The sequence below is a fragment of the Zalophus californianus genome, chromosome 9, assembly GCF_009762305.2.
Source record: "Zalophus californianus isolate mZalCal1 chromosome 9, mZalCal1.pri.v2, whole genome shotgun sequence".
Classification (NCBI taxonomy): Eukaryota; Metazoa; Chordata; class Mammalia; order Carnivora; family Otariidae; genus Zalophus; species Zalophus californianus.
Genome location: NC_045603.1, coordinates 41,353,125 through 41,372,315, shown reverse-complemented (window position 1 = coordinate 41,372,315; position 19,191 = coordinate 41,353,125). Strand labels below are relative to the sequence as shown.

Sequence of the window (19,191 nt, the reverse complement as noted above, 5' to 3'; positions counted from 1 at the left end):
ATAAGTTTCCATTATTTAAACTTGTTTTATCATTATTTTTCTTCTTTTTTTCTGTGGATAATTGAATGTAACCAAATCCAAGAAAGACTATCCTTGGGGAAAAAAACTTCGACAAACTAGAATCTGGAACCATAACATAGCAGACCAAAGAAAAACTTTCTGAACTCTTATCCTAACATCTGATTTGCTCTATGTTGTTGAATAGTATATATGAATTTTTAAGGTATCAGAAATTTAGTTTGGAGTATGGGTTTTTTGGCTTTTAAAAAAAGTGACACATGATTATTGTCAAATATTTAAGGAATACAGAAGGTTATATAGTAGAAGGTAAAAGTATATAACCAATGCATTTTTTCTGAATATACTTTGGATGTAGTTCCATTGTAGCATATAATTTTCTTTCCCATTATTTGTAATGTCTAGACCTGTCTTGTTTAATGTGGTAGCCACCACCAGTGACATGTGGCAATTTAGATGTAAATTAATTAAAGTGAATATAATAGAAAATTCAGCTTTTCAGTCACACTAGTCAAGTTTCAAGTGTTTATTAGCTATGTGTGCCTAGTGACTACTGTTTGAGACAGCATAGAAATGTAGAATATATCTGATTGCAGAAAGTTCTGTTGGACAACACTGATCTGGATGGCTTTTTAAAAATGTGTATGCCTTTTAAAAATATTTTCTACTGCATAGCTCTTTTTGTTAAGGCATATTTTATTTATGATAAATTGTACAAATTAACATTTTTAAGTTGATAATTTTTAAGTTAAACTTTTGATTTTGAGGTAGTTTAGATTCACATGCAGTTGTAAGAAAAAGTACAAAGAGATCTTGTGTACCCTTTACCCAGGTTCCTCCAGTGGCAACACCTTGCAAAATTATAGTATAATAACACAACCAGTAGATTGATATTGAATCAGTAAAGATATGGATCATTTCATATCACAGAGATCCTTCATATTGCCCTTGTATACCATGCTAATCTGTTATCCATTTCTATAGTTTTCTAATGTTATGAATGTTATTTAAATGGAATCATCGTGGTATGTAACCTTATGGGTTTGGCGTTTTTCAATCAGCATAATTCTCTGGGGATTCATCTGGTTGTAGCAGTCAGTCATTAGTTTGTTCCTTTTTATTACTGGGTGGTATATGGATATACTACCGTTTGCTTAACCATTTACCTGTTGAAGGATATCTGGATTGTTTCCGGTTTTGGTTATTATAAATGAAGTTTCTTTAACCATTTGTGTACAGGTAAAGTAAAAATAAGTTTTCATGGGGCACCTGGGTGGTCCAGTCAGTTAAGTGTCTGACTCTGGATTTCAGCTCAGGTCGTGATCTCAGGGTCTTGAGATTGAGCCCCGAGTTGGGCTCTGCCCTGGGCATGGAGTCTCCTTAAGATTCTCTCCCTCTCCTTCTGCCCCTCCTCCCCATGCACATGTTTTGTCTCTCTCTAAAATAATAAATCTTAAGAAAAAAGATTTCATTTCTCTGGGATAAATGCCCAGGAGCGCAATTACTGGGTTATATGGTAGTTGTATGTCAGTGTTCTCAAGAAACTGTCAAGTTGTTTTCCAGAGTGGCTGTACATTTTACATTTCAATCAGCAGTGTATGAGTAATCTGATCTCTGCATTTTCACCAGCATTTGGTATTGATACTTTTTGATTTTAGCCCATTTGAATAGTAGATGATGATAAGCCATTGTGGTATTGATTTGTATTTCCCTAATGGCTAATGATACTATGTTTTCATGTGCTTATTTGCCATCTTTATATCCTCTTGGGTGAAATGTCTCTTTGTATTAGTTTGCTAGAGCATAGAAATACCACATACAAGGTGGCTTAAGTAATGGAAATTTATTTTTTCATTGTTCTGGAGGATGGAAGTCCAAGATCAAGGTATTAGCCGGTTTGGTTTCTTTTGAGGTCCCACTCTTTGGCTTATAAATGGCTGCCCTCTTGCTGTGTCCTCACATGGTTTTTTTTCTGTGCTCACGGTGCCCCTGGTGTCTGTGTCCAGATATCCTTTTCCTTTAAGGACACCAGTCAGATTGGATTGGGGCTCACCCTGGTGACCTCATTTAAATTTAATTCCCCCTTTAAAGGGCTTAGTTCCCAATACAGTAACATTCTGAGGTACTGGCATCTTGGCTTCAACAAATGGATTTTGGGGGACACAATTCAGCCCATAACAATGCCTTTTGCCCCCTTTTTTTTTCAATTGATTCTTTATTTTACTGTTGAGTTTTTAATATATCCTAGACACTAGTTCTTTGTCTTGGCTTGCAGATATTTTCTCCCAGTCTATCACCTTGTCTTTTCAGCCTCAATAGGATCTTTCTCATGGCATAAGTTTAAAGTTTGATGAGGTCCAGTTTATAACTTTTTACTTTTATGGGCTGTATTTTTTTAAGTCTTAAGATTCTCCTTCCCTAGCCATAGATCTCAAAGATTTTCTTTTTCTTTTTTACAGTTATAGTTTTACAGGTAACACTGAAGTTCAGGATCAGTTATTTTTTGCATAAAGTGTGAGAATTAGGTTGAGGTTTTTTGTGTTTTGGGCTTTTTGTGGCCTGTAAATGTCTAGCGGCTTCAGTACCATTTGTTGAAAAGCTTATCTTTCCGCCATTGAATTGCTTTTACATTGTCAGAGATCAGTTGAGCATATTTGTGTGTGATTATTTCTGGGTTCTGTGTTCTGCTTCATTGATCTATGTGTCTGTCCCTCAGCCAGTACTATACCATCTTGATTACTGTAGCTATATAATAGGTCTTGAAATTGAGTACCCCCGCTTTCTTTATTCATTTTTTAAAAAATTATTTTAGCTACTTTATTTGCCTTCCCATATAAATTTTAAAATAATCTTGTCTATATCTACAAAAAATCTTGCTAGGATTTTGATAGGAATTGCGTTAAGCTTATATATTAGTATGGGGAGAATTGACATCTTTACCATATTAAGTCTTCCAATCCACGAATATGGTATGTCTCTCTGTTTGTTTAGATCTTCTTTGATGTCTTTCATCAGTGTTTTGTGGTTTTCAACATAAAAGTTCTGTATATGTTTGGTTACACTAATTTCTGTTCTCTCAGGCTGACTTATGGCATCTCTCCAGCGGTTCTCACACTCCTCCATCGTCAGTTTTTGGCTTTATCAGATTATATCTACTAACGATCATTGCTCCCATCCTAAAAAAAAAAAAAATCCCCAAATCAAACCATATTTTCTTTGATCCCACTTACCTTCTGTCTTCTGCCCTATTTCTTTGCTCTTCTTTATAGCAAAACTCCTCAGAAGAGTTACTTATATTTGCTGTTCCCAGTTCCTTTCCTTCCCATCTTTTCTTTAATCAATCCAGCCTGGCATGTGCCCCACCTTGTCAAAGTAAAGCAGCATCTAGATTGCTAAATCCAGTGGTCAGCATGTGGTCCTTATCCTTCTTGAGTTTTCATCAGCATTGATAGAGTTGATTTCTCCTGGATAAATTTTCTTTGCTTCAGGGAAATGCAGATTAAAACAAGGTGTAATTTGGTACCCATCATATTTCCTCAAAATTAAGTCTGGTAAATCTAAATATAGTGAAAGGAAAACTCAAACATTAATAGTGAGAGTTTAAATTGGTACTACCATCTTAGAAAGCAATTTAATGGTAGGGAAATTGAAGATACTAAAATCTTTTTATCCAAAAGTTCTATTACTAGGTGCTTACCCTAGAGAAACTTTTACAGGTGAGATCTGTATGAGTGTTCATTGTAGTATGGTTTATAGTAGCAAAAAGTCTCAGTAGGAAACTGGATGTGGTTTATTCATATAACAGAGTACCATCTAGTAGTTGTATTGAACTACATGTATCAGCACAGAAGAATCTCAGAAACATAACGTTAAGTGAAAAATACTAGGTAAGAAAGAAGTAATTTATGACATACTTGTGTATAACAGGATTAAGTGGGACCTTTTTGTGTCATCTAAGCATTTTTCCAGGAGCTCAAAGCTGAGGACAGTAGCTGACAAAGGATCCCTGTGGTGTAAACAGAGATGCTGAACTTGCTGGGAAGTGGCCATGATTTGTTCTGAAACTCTGTTACCTCCAGCTTATACAAAATAAAGGAGACTTAATTGAGAGGAAGGGCTCTTTGAAGGGTTATTAATCCAAAAGGGAATGCTGTAGTGTTTATATTGTCCTCTATGTGGGTTGCAAACAATTTCTTTGAAAGACTGGGGGACTTTTCAGGAGGGAAAATGTGTCTATGGCTGGATGCCTGCTGGGATGCTTAGTGGAGTATTAGAGAATTCATGGAAAAGTGTGATTTGGGTCGCCTGCAGTTATTGAAGGCCCAGAGACTGGGGGCTGCTGCTGCTTTCCTTGGGAAGCATAAAGGTAAGGGATACATAAAATAGTCCTATCGTGGAAAAGCCAGAAGAGAGGGCTTCCTCTGTTTATGTAGTGATGTTGAGTTGTTTCCTTTGGACCAGGTGAACACTTTAGAGGCTAGTTAGGCTAGAGCCATCATGAAAGAAACTTACCAAAAGATAGTTACCTGGTTAGTATAAGCAACTCCAGGGTTATACCAGTAGCATAAGAGCTGAGGAGGAGTTTTTAGAAGTGAGCTGGAGAACGCCTCTTCTACAGCTGAGGATGTTACAGAGATTCTGTCAAAGAAAACCAGAGCTGGACAGTAGTTAAAGTGGTAAAAATTAATTTTATTCAGGAACCATTGCAATAGGGGGAGAAGAAGCCCCTAAGAATAGAACTGGGCTCAGTGCTGAATATAGCAAGTACAACTGGGGACTTATAGCCAATAAGCAGAATGAGGGGGTCAGTGGATAGAAATACTAAGAGGAGACATCAAGGACAGGGGGATTCTTGCTGAACTGACTTAATAGGACTCTTGCTGAAAGCAGGTCAGGATGATCAGAAATCAAGGATGGGAATTTCTCTCTGAGCTGCTAAAGCTGGACTGTGCAGTCCCAGTAAGGATATGGGAGGACAAGGTCGAGGCCTAGTTGAGAAGAGACTTCAGAGGACTCTGACCAAAGTTTGGTCAAGGAAAGAGTTATTGTTTATCTCCATGAGGTGAATTTCAGAATTCTCAGAATGCTCCACAGAAAAGAGCCACATTATTACCAATGATTGAGGGTATTTGATAGCCAAGAGGAAACTACAGACAGCACCAGCTTATATAGTATGAACTTGCCTCTTTACTTCTCATTTTTCTATCTTTATTCCTGTCCTGTGGTAGGCAGAATGATGGCCCCCCAAAGATCAAATCTTAATCCCTGGAACCTTTGTTACATTATTAATGGAAAAAAGTCTTTGCAGGGACAATTAAATTAAGGGTGTTGAGATGGGGAGGTTATCTTGGATAGCCAGGTGGACTCTAATTACAATCATATGTGTCCTTATAAGAGGGAGGCAGAGGGAGATTTGAACACACATGCACAGAAGGTTATATGAAGCCGACTGGAGAGATTTGGAGATGTGGGCCTGGAATATTGGAGTGATGTTGCCACAAGCCAAGGAATGCTGGAAGCTACCAGAGCTGGAAGAGGCAAAGAATGGCTTCTCCCCTAGTACCTCCTGAGGGAGTGTGGCCCTGCTGACACCTTCTGATACTGATGTTTGATTTTGGACTTCTGACCTCCAGAACTATAAGATAATATATTTGTGTTGTTTTAAGCCACTAAGTTTGTGGTAACTTATAGTTGTAGTGGGAAACTAATACATCATCACGCAGTACTGTAATTATTTGTTTGCAGAGCATTGGGAACACAGAAAACTGGATTGCCTACTCTTCCTGAGGGAAACGAGGAAGGCTGTGGTGATATTTGAATTGTGAATTGAAGGATTTGTAAAAGTTTGCCAGATCTGAGATGGGGTGTGCCTTCTGAGTGGAATAGCTAACATGAGTGAAAGGACCCTGAGGTTTTTAATATACAAGACTTCTTGGGATGGCTGTTATACATAAACATTTAAGATGCTTAGAAGGTGGGTACTAAAGCTGGAAAAAGTAAGTTGGGGCCAGTTCATGCAATTTTGCATGCTTACTGAAATGTTACCGCTTAACCCTATTTACAGGATTATAAGGATTTTAAGCAGGGGAGTGATTGGAAGAGCAAGGTGGATAGACCATTTGAGAAGATATTGTAGAGGCAAGACAAAAATGAAGTGATGGATTTGTTTTGAGAAAAGAAGTAGTAAGACTCGGTAGCTAATTAATTGCACCTGAAATTTTGGGGGCTTGAATGCGATTTAATGTAAACATTTTGCTAGTTAGAAATGCCTTTTAATAAATTATACAGGAAGGTGGAAGAATATATTGTGGAGATGGTGAGGAGGAAAAACATCATTAGATATCTGTAATTTCCTTGCTCAGAACTCCCTGATTATCTGTTGCCTACTGAACTGGATGCCTAATAAATGCCTTTATTCTCAATTGAAGATGGAATTTTTGCCTTTCTTCTTTTAGGATTTTCACTGTTTCTTTGACATCATATTTGCAATTTGGTAATTAAATTTAAAACTTACAGTACACGTGCACTTGACTCATACATTTAAAAAACAAAACTTAGAGTGCTTCAAAGGTACTTCCTCAGATTTGCCACAGATGAGACATTTTGTGTCTGCCCTAGCTTTTTGGGGCCAAGTTGGTAAAGTGGCCAGCACTTGAACTTGGGCTGCTGGTTAAGAAGAGTTGGCTGTGTGTGAAGGTCAGGAAGCAGAGAGGTGGAGAGAGACTTCCATAAGATTTTCAGGCCAAGTAGGAGATAATAGTAAAAGAAGGCTAGTCAGAATCCTATAGTTGGAGGGTAAAACTGATTGTTAATCTCAAGTGAAATATGAAATTGGACATATTTTATAGTGAAAGGGTGTGGTGGTTGGCTGGGTATTTATATCCAAGTACAATGTTACTCATTCTCTGGAATGTATTTGAATACTATTTAACAACTTTATATATAATTGAGAAACAATAAAGGCATTGCATTTTTAAAATGGAAAGAAAAGGTAAGGAAATAAGGATGTACTGTCATCATTTTTTCCCCAATATTGCATTTGATGTTTTTGCCAATATCATATGCCATGGAAGTGAAATACCACATTTACTTGGAGGAGTAAATGTTTGGAATACTTGTATTCTTAGGCTACTCAAAGAAATCATCAAAAAACAAAATAATATTTTTAACCATGTGTCCAGATACAAGATAAATTTGAACATTAGCAGTACTCCTGTATACTAGTTATTACATTAAAGGTCTTGAGATGTGGAGGTTATCCTGGATATCAAGCTCCAAAATACAATGAAAATGCTTTATGTAGCTCTCCATTGCATACTCTTTACCAAAATAATTCTCGGAGTTGTATTAGTCAGATTAAGCTAGGTTTTTCTGCAGTAGCCACACTAAAGTCTTAGTGGCTTACATGTCAGTGTGCAGTACACATGCATTGTGGGTTGGATAGTGGCTGCTTTGGGACTTAGACTGATTACTTTCTGGAATATTGCCATTTTCCATGGTAGAGGGAAAGAGAATGAGGAATTGCATACTGGCTCTTAAAACCTATTCTCTGAAAGCAACATGTCTGTTTTATTCATATTACATTAGTTAAAAAAAAAAGTCACTTGGACTCACTTAACTTTCAAAGGGCATGGTGTATAATCCTGCTATGTGCTTGGGAAGAGAACTGGAAATATTTAATGGGTAGCATTAAATGATTACAGTAGCATTTAAATGTAAAAGGCCCAAGGCCAAAAGGCCCAAGAAAAAGATTGTGAGTATAAAAAGTATAATTCTTGAAATATATTGAAAGGATAAATAACAACTAAAAAATACAACAGAAGTGTTTAGATCAGTATGAAAAAGGTTAATATCTAACCTTCTCAATATGTGAAAATCTGATTCAAATCTATTAAACAAATTTCAGGCCTCAAAGAATAAAATGGCCAAAGGATAAGAATAGGCAGTTCTCAAAAGATGACATAGAATAGGAAAATATATTGAGGGTTAAAATATCAAGTATTTTTTTTTAAAGATTTTATTTATTTGAGAGAGTGAAAGCGATTAGGTGTATGAGCAGGGTTGGGGGGGTGGGGGGTGGTGTCTGGAGAGAGTGGGAGGGGCAGAGGCAGAGGGACAAGCAGACTCCCTGCTGAGCAAGAAGCCTGACATGGGGCTCCATCCCAGGACCCAATCATGACCCGAGCCTAAGGCAGATGCTTAACCGACTGAGCCATCCAGGCACACAGTATTAAATAATACATCAAGTATTGTTTACTTTACTTAAATTAGGGGAAGAATTCAATGAAAATAAGAGTAGTTCTAGCAAATTTATGGAGAAATGGTTAATTATACGATGCTGGTGGGATTATAGCATAATCCTTTTGCAAAACAATTTACATATTGTATCAAGAACCATAAAATACTCATCCTCTTTAAGAATTCCTCTTTAGGAAGTTTACTCCAGTTAAAGAGGAAAAATGAGTTAAAGGTAGTATTTTTTAGTAGTGGGGAAAATCCATCCATTTGTTCTGTAATTTCCTTTAAGGGCACTAGATACTATGCCAGGCTCTGTTTGTGCTAAGCACTGGGAGTGCACAAATGATTTAAGATAGGCTTCTTGACTTGTCATAGTTTATGTTCATTGGTGAAGAGGTTGTTAGAAGACAAAGAATGGAATGCCTAAGAAATAACATCTGAGTTTAGTTAGGAAATGTAAGAATAACCTAAATTTTCAGTGATTGGGAAATGTTTAATTAAATATTTTGCAGTGGTTCAAAGCATTACTTATAAAAACTACCTATAATGGTATGAAGAAATGTAAAATGGAAGAATATAAAATGAGTACTATGATTACAGACTACATGAAGATATTTGGATGAATAAAGATTGTTATAGCAGTGTTCAAAGAAATTTTAAAAATTAGGTTAAATTAGAAAACAACACTTTCTCCTAAAAACACATAACTCTAGACTAATAATGAAAAAAAATCAGACAAATCCCAATTGAGGGTCATTCTGCAAAATACCTGACTACCTCTCTTCAAAAAACTGTCAAGGTCATTAAAAACAAGGGGCTGTCTGAGAAATTGTTATAGCCAAGAGAAGCTTAGGAAGCCATGACAACTTAAGTGTAGTGTGATGTCATAGATGGGGTCCTGGAACAGAAAAAGGATATTATGTAAAAACTAAGGAAATGTGAATAAAGTATAAACTTCAGTTAATAATAATGTATTAGTATTAGTTCATTAATTGCAACAAATATGCGGTACTAATGATGGATTTTAATGCTAGAGGAAACTGGGTGTGCAGAATATGGGAACTCTGAATTGTTTTTGTAAATCTTATACTATCCTAAATAAAAATCCTAAAAATAAAGTTTATTTTTAAGGAGATAGGAGAGAGAGAAAAATGTACATATAGGCATTTGTTCATCAAATGCCTGTGGAAAGAAAAAAATGTATGCCAAATTTATGTATATTGTTACAAATATCTGTATATGTGTGGATTAATCCTAGAAGGAAATGAAGTGGAAACCAGTTTTTAAAGAAGCTAGAAGGTGATGATGAACACTTTCCTACTCTAAAATTTGCTGGAAGCTAACAAGATTAATTTGATAGTTTGGATCGAGGCGGTGGTGGTATTACTCCAGTATGAGGACCTGTGAGTCAGGTTGGACTCTTTTAGAAGCAGCAATCATGTACTGTCAGGCAGAGATCTGGAACTGCAGCTGAATATGTAATATATGGGACCGGTTGCTTACTGAAAAAATTGATTCTAAATCTTTCCATTTTATAATCAAATCATTTTTGTCTAACTTCCCTTAAAGAGAGAGCATCAAAAAAAAAAAAGCATTCTGGCTTGAGTGTAGTGCCATCTGCTGGCAATGTTAACTAAATACACTTTTTAAATCCTTTTATAATCGTGATGGCTACTGCTTTTCCTTATTTATTGTTCCCTTGGTATTTGTTTTATGCTTATGCTGTCTTTTTGTTATATATAATTGATATTCCTTTTTAAAAAAATCCTTATGGTATACATAGAATCTAGTTCATCACTACCTCAGGTTTTAAGAAGGTCTCACATTTGGCTTGTCAGTTTTAGCTGGGACTTAAAAATGCATAGACCTTTTTTCCTTTCCTTCTTGTCAGTAACCCTTTATGGTGCTCTAATTTTATCTCATACATTTAATGGAATTAAATTTGAATGACTCAAAATTATATAATTAAGTACATTTAACTTCTTGATTCAGAGTCTGCCTTATTAGAGTGATACCTGACCGCAGACATTTACACAGTGCAAATCATAAGCATATAGTTCATCCCTGCTGGCTTGCTAATTCTCTGTGTAATGTGGGCTATGCACCAGAGATAGGCCGGTAACATGTGCCTTGTGGGTAACATGTTTGTGTCCTAGAATGTTGTTAAATTGATTTCTCCCTCTTTTTGGAGGGAGGGTTTGGGAATGCATTTATTTAATTAATTTGGAATTGTGGTGTCTTTTTCGTCTCTTTTGCATGTTCATGTGTGCTCTCTCTCCCTGGCAATTATATTTTGCCCCCTTTGAATTATCTTCATACCCTTATCCCATTTTGTCAAATGTGATGTTATTCATGCTTTTCTCAGAGCTTTGTTTTGTTTGGTTTTGCTTACATTAGGACTGTTATCGCCAGTATTCTTATATTTAAGTCTTTGGTTTGGCTGGAAGTTACCTCATATGTATGAGGAGTGAGGTGGGAATAGGTAGGCTGGACCCTGGTCCTGCCAGGGGATAGTCACATTTCTGGGAAGCCTGGGAAATTGACCTGCAGTTTGCCTTGTCCTGTAGTAAACATTGAAGAAAATCCTAGAGCCTTTTGAACAAGTTACTTAGACTTGGTATTTGGCCAGAGTTTCCAGAACAGTCAGGAGAGTCCAGGAGGGGCACACATTCCTCCAAGAAGAGGAAGGAAGATGCATCCTTCTCTCACGAGGAGAACCCTATCCTTTTCTCACATAGGCATCTGTATGTTCTTCTGGGAGTGTGGCTGACCTGGGAAGCCTCCATTCATGCTGCCCTGAATTCTGTTTTGTGTGGCCCTGTTATTTTCAAACACATTTCAGTATCATCTGCCATTAAGGAAACTATGTCTTTGGCTATATTTGTTAACATCTTTCCTGCAAGCATATCAGCCTTTATGTTGGAGATTGCTAAATTTTTTTTTTTATCCCAAATGGCTAGCCATTTGTCCATTTATTGAATAATACATCTTTTCCTCCTGATTCTAATTCTCATTCTTCAAGCTCTAGTTCATTGCCCTGTTCATTACTGCATTGCTCCTATTTTTGCATGTGTTTCCTTCCTAATATATTGTACTCAGTGGTAGGGCAAATCTCCTCCCTTACCCTTTTTTTCTTGAATATTCCTGAATTTACTCTTCTTGCACATTTATTCTTTCAGAAATACTCCACCATCGAATCAATTCTTAGAGAACCTTTTCTCCTAGAGCACTTATAAAACATCTGTATTCAGTTGCTAATTAATAAACATAATAAGCACTGGGCCATAGAGGATTCTTTGGTCAATACTGCGTCCCTCTTTTTTAAAAATAAAAATAAATGTAAACTAAAGATTTAATAGGTCTAGCATTCTAAAACAAAGTTAACTAGATTGCACACGGACACTTGGTAACTAGTTGATTGGTTATATTCCACTGGAACATGTGAAAAAACATGTATTATGGCATCTGTCATCTTGATATACCAGCCAACATTTGCCTGTACCTGTTGTATAAGTTTAAGTACTGTCATGTTGATTTCCCTTTGCAACAGTGTGCAGCTGCTGAGCTTATTCCAGCTCTTCTCATTCTTGTCTACTACTTTTGCTTTAGATTCTGGAGTTGCTTTCTCCTTCCTTCAGTTCTCTTCAACAACTACCAGGACTGTAAAAACCTCTGGTTGTTGGGGCGCCTGGGTGGCTCAGTCGGTTAAGTGTCTGCCTTCAGCTCAGGTCGTGATCCCAGGGTCCTGGGATCGAGCCCTTCATCAGGCTCCCTGCTCAGCAGGGAGCTGGCTTCCCTCTCTCCCTCTGCTGCTCTCGCCCTGCTTGTGCTCTTTCTCTCTGTCAAATAAATAAATAAAATCTTTAAAAATCGAAACAAAATAGAACCTTTGGCTGTTAACTAAGTACTTTAAGGATCTTCCTGTGGCTGTACTTTCTTTACTCCAATATAGAAAATCATTGTGTGTTAGCCTTAGAAGGCATCTTGGAGGACTTGTAATCTAGTAGTTTTTGAACTTTTTTTAAAAAAAGCGGCTTCATCTTTTTTTCAATTAATCTTGTGTAAAACCTCAGTATCTAAAGATAGGATAAATAACACAGGCCTTTCTTTAAGAAGTAAATGAATTGAGAGTAGGGCTTAAGCCTTAGAGCTCTTGGACACCCTGTTGTTGGTCCTTGAGGGACCTCAGAGGAACCGTGTCCTTGTCTTATTTATCTTTGTCTTTTTACAGATAAGGGACCTGAATCCTGTAGTAGTGAATTGCCTCCCTGGGTATAACCTAGATAAGAAAGTGGCAGACTTTGAATTCAGTAGCCTCCCAGTCTAGGACTTTTTCTATTACACCAAGCTGCTTCTGATGGATTTACTGCTTTCTTAAAAGTTACAGTGATCTACATATGTATTTTTAAATTCTTTTCTTGGCAAGTATCAATTAAATTGTTTCTCGGTTCCCATAAAAATCAAGGAAAAATTATACAATTTAAAATTATCATTAAATATTTATATGTTGAAAATGTATCTGATATGTAATAGCAAATTTGTAATGAAAAGTTAATCTGTACATTTGTTGAAGATATACTTATTTACATGAATACAGTGTATTTCTTTATGTTTTTGAAATTAAAAAATTACAGTTGTTATTCCTAGGCCTACTGATAGTGGTGATTATCTTAATAGAGAGTGTTGTCATTTGTCACAGTGATGGGGTACTATTTCTACAGATGAATCAGTTTCCAGTCTGTTTAAAAGTGAAAAAGATAATTCAAAATCTGTATTGCAATTTTTTTTTTTTTTTGAAATGAAATAGGCTGGAGATTTGCTTTAACATCATTACTTCTGCCTTTTAGTGGGAATAACTTTACCTCTCTGGAATTACTGTAGGGATATATTAAAGTTATTTTTTAAAAAAAATCAAGTTTCTGGGGCACCTGGGTGGCTCAGCCAGTTAAGCGGCTGCTTTCGGCTCAGGTCATGGTCCCGGGGTCCTGGGATCGAGTCCCACATCGGGCTCCCTGCTTGGTGGGGAGCCTGCTTCTCCCTCTCCCTCTGCCTGCCACTCCCCTTGCTTGTGCGTGAGCTCTGTCAAATGAATAAATAAAATCTTAAAAAAAAAGTCGTTTCTTTTATCAAAAAGTAAAAACAAAAACCTTATAGATGGATAAAATAGAGATTTAATTTAAAAATGTAACTGGAAGAAAAAGGTCATTTCTAGAACATTTGGCAATGTCATTGAGGCAGAATGGTCTGTGGAGAAACTTAAGAGTACAATTTAATCATTTTGTACAATGAGTGAGGTTTCTGGGGATAAAAATGGAATTAAAGTCACATGGAAGCATTAGGATAGTAAGCCTTAAAAAGATTTATTTTGTATTTTATAAATATTTGGTTTTTTGTCTATAAAAGCAAAATGTTTGTCCTTAGTAAATAAGAATAGCAGTTTGCCCTAACAGGTTTTCAAACTGAAATAGGTTTTAAAGTTACTACTTTTTAGATCTTATGTTGCCTTTGTTTAGGTTTTAACTTATTATTGGAAGGTTCTTGCTTCTAGTATGTGACTTAAGTTTCTTACCTACTTTGTCCTTCCTCTCTGGATTGTAAAAGGCAAGTGACTATATTGGTGTATGTTCGCAGTGCTGCTCCGAGCCACAGTGGAGCCTGGTACAAAAGGAAAAATCAACAATACTGACGCTGTCTATATTTAAAAGGTTGATGTTTGGGATTTTTCTTTGTGTGTGTGCTGGCTTTTTTATTTTTTTAAAGATTTTATTTATTTATTTGAAAGAGAGAGAGAGAGAGCTAGTGCATGAGCAGAGGGGAGGGACAGAGGCAGAGGGAGAAGCAGACTCCCCGCTGAGCAGGGAGCCAAGAGGTGGGGCACCATCCCAGGACCCCAGGATCACAACCTGAGCTGAAGGCAATAGCTTGACCACCTGAGCCACCTAGGCATCCCTTGGCTTTGATTTTTAAAACAGAATCCATTAAAATATATTTTTAAAAATTCCAGTATAGTTAACGTACAGTGTTACATTACTTTCAGGTGTACAATATAGTGATTCAGCAATTCTCTGTATTATTCAGTGTTCATCATGATAAGTGTATTCTTTAATCCCCTTTATCTATTTCACCCATCCCCTTTTCCCCTCTGGTAACCTTCGGTTTTTCTCTATAGTTAAGAGTCTCTTTTTCAGTTTGTCTCTTTTTCTTTGTTTTGTTTCTTAAATTGTACATATGAGTGAAATCATACGATATTTGTCTTTCTCTGACTGACTTATTTCACTTAGCATTATACCCTCTATCCATCCATGTTCCTGCAAATGGCAAGATTTCATTCTTTTTTTATGGCTGATATACCACATCTTCTTTATCCATTCATCTATTGATGGACACTTGGGCAGTTTCTATATTGATGACTGAATTTTTTGGCAACCTCTTAAACTTTGTATTGGCCTTACCGTGTCCTGGCCTGAGGTTGCAGTACACCATATAGTGCTTTATGTGTAGCAGGCCAAACATGCTTGGTTTTGTGTTGTCATACAAAGGAAAAATAATTGGGCGCCTGGGTGGCTCAGTTGGTTAAGCGACTGCCTTCGGCTCAGGTCATGATCCTGGAGTCCCGGGATCGAGTCCCGCATCGGGCTCCCTGCTCAGCAGGGAGTCTGCTTCTCCCTGTGACCCTCTTCCCTCTCGTGCTCTCTGTCTCTCATTCTCTCTCTCTCAAATAAATAAATAAATAAAATCTTAAAAAAAAAAAAAAAAAAACAAAGGAAAAATAATTGTATCTTAGTGCTGTGTTTTATAGAGGGAGCCGACTATGTGTAACAAATTTTGTATTTTAAATAGAAAACTACAGCGTACGAGCTTTGAATGGATGTAATATTCTGTAAAAGCTTAAAATTAACTGTTGACCTTTTTAGAACTATTTAAGTGGATTTACATTTTATCAGAGCTGCCCCGTTGTTCCCTTACTCACCTAACGGTAGATGTTTAACAAGCCCTCAGCATAAAGGAGTATAAGAAAAGATAGTATCTGAAAATAATAGAAGAATAATCTCCATTGGTTTGTTTCTTTACCACCTTAGAGTTTATTTGGCATGTGATGAAGGTTTTAAAGTAGAGTGTTAGGTGTTAAAGTAGAGTTTAGAATGTTGTTGGGGTGCCTGGGTGGCTCAGTTGGTTAAGCAACTGCCTTCGGCTCAGGTCATGATCTCGGGGTCCTGGGATTGAGCCCCTCATTGGGCTCCCTGCTTGGCAGGAAGCCTGCTTCTCCCTCTCCCAGTCCCCCTGCTTGTGTTCCCTCTCTCACTGTCTCTCTGTCAAATAAATAAATAAAATCTTTAAAAAAAAAAAGAGTGTTGTTGAATCACTGTGTTGTATACCTGAAACTAATGTAATATTGCATGTCAGTTGTACTCAAATAAATTTTAAAAATAAAAAATAGAGTGTTAAAGGTAGGGGTTATGCTGGAATAAAAAAAATTGGTCTGAGAGAATGAGAGTTGATTTGATGAAGTAAGAATTCTATGGAGCTAAAGATAAATTTGTTTCAGATTTGTCACTCATTTCTAGTCTCACAGCTTTTCTGTTTTGAGTGTGCACAGGGGGTAGATCTATTGAACATGCTTTTTCTCTGAAGAGTACAGACTTCAGAATAAGGTAAAACTTAATTTCAATAGTGAACATTGTTCAAACAGTGCAAAAATGGTAGTAAAATATTGAAACGTTTTCTGTACCTCTCTTCTGAACTTTTGCCTTTGTGTGATTTACTCTTTAACAGGAAATCAAACCCCAAAGCCATTATAACCATGGATATGGTGAACCTCTTGGACGGAAAACTCATATTGATGATTACAGCACATGGGACATAGTCAAGGCTACACAGTAAGTTTTTTGTTGTAGTTGTTTTCTTCTTTGACATCTGTATTTTAGGTGAAATATGAGCACATGCATTTATTTCTCTTTATTGATAATTCTCTATTTGGTGAGACATTGTTCTCATACTTTAGCTCTTTGTACAGATATTTTTTTAATATTTTATTTATTTGACAGAGAGAGCACAGGCAGAGGGAGAGAGAGGGAGAAGCAGGTTCCCTGCAGAGCAAGGAGCCCGATGTGGGACTCGAAAGCAGCCGCTTAACCAACTGAGCCACCCAGACGTCCCGCTCTTTGTACAGATTTAACATAGCTGATTAAAGTCTTTCTCTAGTCAGTCCAATGTCTGGGATTCCTCAGGGACAGTTTTCTATTAATTGCTACCCCCCAATGGGTTATACTTTCTTGTTCCTTTGCATGTCTTGTAATTTTTTTTATTGAAAACCGGACTATTCAAATTCTATGAGGTGATAGTTTTTTTTAAAAAGATTTTATTTATTTGAGAGAGAGCAAGAGAGGGAGAGAGCACTGAGGGAGAGAGGGGGAAGCAGACTCTCCACTGAGCAGGGAGCCCAATGCAGGGCTTGATCCCAGGACCGTGAGATCATAACTTGAGCTAAAGGCAGACGCTTAACCGACTGAGCCACCCAGGCACCCCTGAGGTGATAGTTTTTATATCAGAATTTTCTGGGGTTTGTTGTTATTTATACCATATCTAAACTAATTCTTTAAAGTCTGTATTTTTGTCATGGTGTGGCCACTGAAACCTCTGCTCAGTTAGGTAGTGGTCAATAAATGACTGGAGAGAAACTTCTTAAATCCCTAGAACCAGTAAGCCTGATCTTTGTTGAGGAACTGTGTGTGTGTGTGTGTGTGTGTGTGTGTGTGTGTGTGTGTGTGTGTGTGTGTGAATTAGACCTGAGAGCTTCGGGCCTTCCTTGGTGTGTGTGTGTGTGTGTGAATTAGACCTGAGAGCTTCGGGCCTCCCTTGGTGTGTGTGTGTGTGTGAATTAGACCTGAGAGCTTCGGGCCTTCCTTGGTCTTTGTTGAACATGTGCACACAACCTTAAGCTTGTGTATAGCCTTCTAGATTCCCAGGGATATGTCTGAGCTTTTCAAAGCCCGTATGGATATCTTATTCCTCAGCTTTTGCTTTTAAGCTTTTTGATTTGTCTGTTATTGGACCCAACTGTCACCCATCCTCTTAAGCAGCTGTGATGTTAAAACATTTGACAAACAACCCCCAAGGTGAAGCTTTTAATGAGTTTAAGTGAGGTTCAATAGATGAGCCTTTCGAGTGGACTCTTCCCTGTCTGGGAACCACCAGACAGGTCAAATAATGACTTCTCTTTTGGAATGAGGCTTTGAGAGAACTCTGGTTACTAGTTACTAGTGTAACCAAACCAATGTGAGTTCACTTCTTGGTGAGTCACAGATAGACCAGGTGGAGTTGTTGCACAAGTAAATGTTATTTGCAGCAAGTGAGGAGATCACGGGGAGTAACTTGCAAAGCTGTGATTCCCTGAGCAAGTGTGGATGAGTTCCTTTTATGTAGGGTTATGATGAATGAATATTTTAAAAGGGATTCTTGTCACTGCATGTAGAGGTGGGTATAAAGTTGCACACGTGCCTTAAGGAAAAGGAAACGTGCCTGTGCATACATTGTATGTTATGTAAATGAGGCTTGTGCTCCTCTTTGGGCAGAGATTTTAGTATTATAATGAATACAGGTAGTTGTCAGTCTTTCTAGAGGTTACTCCATAGTCCATTCATGCAGTTCGGGGGTTAGAATCGAACTGGTCTGGGTGGTGTGGGCCAGCTGGAGGTCTTGTTAGGGCAGTCGCTGTCACTTGAGGGGTGGTTTCGGTTTCCATTTGCCTGAGTTGAGATAGCTGGAAAGAAGAGCTTAAGGAAAAATGTGGGACAAAGGTCAATGAGTTCAAGCAGGTGGGCAATAAGAGGTCAGGTCTTGGGGTCTAGCTAGTGACGCTAGTACCAGGAATACAAACATTTTTTCAAGCAGAGAGGCTGGTACTATGATATGTTAAAGTACCACAAAGTTCTCTGCTCTTACTGAAATTCAGCTGTTTTTTTTGACTGAATGCTCCTTGGTTTGCTGGACGCCTTTTGTTATTTCCCAGAGTTTTGAAAAAGTTGATTTTGACACTTTCTGACAGTTTTTTCATTACTTTTGTGGAAGGACAAACTTTTGGAGGTCCTTACTTCACTGGTGGCACTCTTACTTTCTTGAATGTTATGTGTAGTCGAAAATCAGAGCACATTGTGCCACCTGTATTTAGCAAACAAATTACACTGCATTACATTCATCTTTCCTTTTGAGACTGCTCCTTTTGATATCTCCTTTCACTCATTTGGGATTAATCTGTCTCACCCAAATGCATCATTTCCATCAGCAAATAGACTCCAGTATCTGAAGAAAAAAATAACCACCTTTCTTTATACTTCACATACTCTTTTATTTCTTGAAAAGCATGCTGTCTGTAATTTCTACCTTTAAAAACACTTTTTTAAATTATGAAACATTTCAATTCTACAGTAAAGTATAGAGAAGAATATAATGTCAGATTAAGCAGATGCTACTAACATTTTGCTGTAATTGCTACAGGTTGCTCAGTGTGCTCTCTTCATTCTCCCTAAGGAAACCTCTCTTGAAACTGCTGTGAATCATTCTCATGACATTCCTATACATTTATTTCTACAAACATCTACAAACAAAATATGTCATTGTAATATGTGCCTAAAATTTATATAAATTGTATTCTACTCTGCATATCACTTTACAGCTTGTTGTTTTTTTTTTTAAATAAAAAAACTGTATAGCTTTTGTGATTTATCAGTGTTGACAGATAAGGACCTAGTTTATTGTTTAACTGCTTTGTATTATTCTATCATTCCTTACTGAGGGACACTTAAAATTGTTTCTACAGTACTTATTTATTATTACAAACTTTGCATCAATGAATGTCCTTTTTCCTGTTTTCCTATGTACATAAACAAGAGTTCTTCCCAAGTGGAATTTCTGGCTTCTTCAGTCTGTTCTTTCAAC

At 37.2% G+C, this 19,191-nt stretch overlaps 1 protein-coding gene across 2 annotated transcripts in view; it reads left to right on the top strand.

Annotated features, from left to right (window-relative positions):
- Positions 1–19,191, top strand: part of ZDHHC17 (zinc finger DHHC-type palmitoyltransferase 17) — a 93,750-nt gene that overhangs the window by 9,801 nt on the left and 64,758 nt on the right. For both annotated transcript variants that reach the window (XM_027593141.2, XM_027593142.2), the window contains exon 2: positions 16,030–16,133. In XM_027593141.2, the coding sequence (XP_027448942.1) occupies positions 16,030–16,133 (104 nt within the window). The remainder of the gene's footprint in view (positions 1–16,029; positions 16,134–19,191) is intronic.